The following is a 1,837-nucleotide window of genomic DNA, read 5'->3' on the forward strand; positions in this document are numbered from 1 at the left end:
AAAAATGAAAAATTAGCTGAAAATCTCGTTTTTACTTGATAATATAATGATAATATTTATAATTGTTTGAAATAAATGCAATTTTAAAGTTTTAATTTTTATTTAAACATATTAAAAAGTTTTACGCTCATTATTAATAAAGATTGAAACAAACATCCTTAAGGTTTGTGGCTGGATTTGTTGTATTTCAGCTCTAATTCTGTAATAAATTCATTTGATACTAAGTACTATTTGACGTAACAGATTCAATAATATGAATTAATAAAAAATTAATAAGACACCTAATAAACACAAACCATTCTTCAAAGTAATGGTTCGGAAAATTCTGTATAAGCTTCACTTTTTAATGTAATTTTTTGTATTTTCCCATTGTTTTGTTACTTTTTTTACTGTAGTAGTTCTGCATTGATTAAATATTAGGTATTTGTTTTTAGAAAGCTTTTTTTTTATTTCCAGGATTTTTGTCTACATTACCTTACAATCACTTTCGATACTCCTTCGATTGGATGCGATTCCTTATTAGATTTTCCTAATGTAACCGATATTATTTGCTTAGACATATTAGACGATAAAAACATATTTTTTACGCCAGATAATAAAGACCCGTCTAATAAATTAACCACTTCATATAAACAAGTAACTATAGAATTATTGAATGAAAACGAAGTCTTTTATGACTGTCCTGATAATCTTGAAAACGTTGGTTCGGAAATTGTTGTACACTCAGTGAAAGAAAATATGTAGAGTTATGTCGAATAACGTCTTGTATTTTTTATTTTTAACAATTTGTAGGTTTTATTGAGGTTTTAATACGGTTTTCCGAAAACTACACCACTCTTCACTTTTGTGATAATTGTATAAAACATTTTCGTATTCAACTATTGATTTAACTCGAAAATCAGTAATTATTATTTAATTTACATGATATTTAAACCAATCAATACAGTTTTCTTTTAAGCACTGTACAGGTTTAAAATTTGTGTTGTACCAAAGGGCGATAAATATTTAGAATAAATGAGTAATTTCAATTCTAAATAACTCGTTGATCTTTAATCATATCTCACATAATATGATAGCTATCAAAAACTGTCAATTTAATTGACGTGTACATACGTATGATTAGAAACAAAATAATTAAATTGATAATGTTGACTTGATATTTACAAAAAATCTTCGATAGATTTTTAGATGTATAATAGAAATTGTTAAATAAATTGAAAGGACTACTTCCCTCCTTTGATAACAAAAAGATGATAGATGGTTTTTACTATGAAAACATTATTTAATTCAGAAACATACTCTTAATATCCAATAAAAAAAATATAGCGGTACACCCCAATATTTAATGCCATATTTATAGGATTTATTTAGTTGATCTATAAAAATTAAACGATTCCTAATTAAAAAATATTTTTTATTGTATATTTTTGATAGACAAATAGGTAAATATAAACGCAATAAATGTTCATATTCTATCTAAAAACTGAATTTTTTGTGTTAAAATTTTATTTTATCAAAATTGTGATTATAGCATCTAGCTCCCGATTTCTAGCTAAATGTTATACTGATCGTATAAGTAAGTACTATACTACAATAACTCATGGAATAATTTATGGATTTCATGATTCTTCAATTCTTTGAATCTTCTCAAACAGGTATGTAGACATGCTAGGAGAGCTGCTTTATAACAAAGCTTTTTATTTTGGTTAATATTCGTTCATTTGTTCGATTTTTATACTTATTTGCGTATTATTTATATATTTCCCAATTTATATTTTCGTTAATTGTGTTGTGTGGGTATTACATAAAAGAGATAATCCTGTTTATTTACATAATG

At 24.9% G+C, this 1,837-nt stretch overlaps 1 protein-coding gene across 1 annotated transcript in view; it reads left to right on the plus strand.

Annotated features, from left to right (window-relative positions):
- LOC108742601 overlaps positions 1–927 on the plus strand; it is a 40,357-nt gene extending 39,430 nt beyond the window's left edge. The window contains exon 6 of the mRNA XM_025976884.1: positions 457–927. Within this exon, the coding sequence (XP_025832669.1) occupies positions 457–744 (288 nt within the window). The 3' untranslated portion in view covers positions 745–927. The remainder of the gene's footprint in view (positions 1–456) is intronic.
- Positions 928–1,837: the final 910 nt, after the last annotated feature.

The sequence above is a fragment of the Agrilus planipennis genome, unplaced genomic scaffold (assembly GCF_000699045.2).
Source record: "Agrilus planipennis isolate EAB-ADULT unplaced genomic scaffold, Apla_2.0 scaffold345, whole genome shotgun sequence".
NCBI classification, from domain to species: Eukaryota; Metazoa; Arthropoda; class Insecta; order Coleoptera; family Buprestidae; genus Agrilus; species Agrilus planipennis.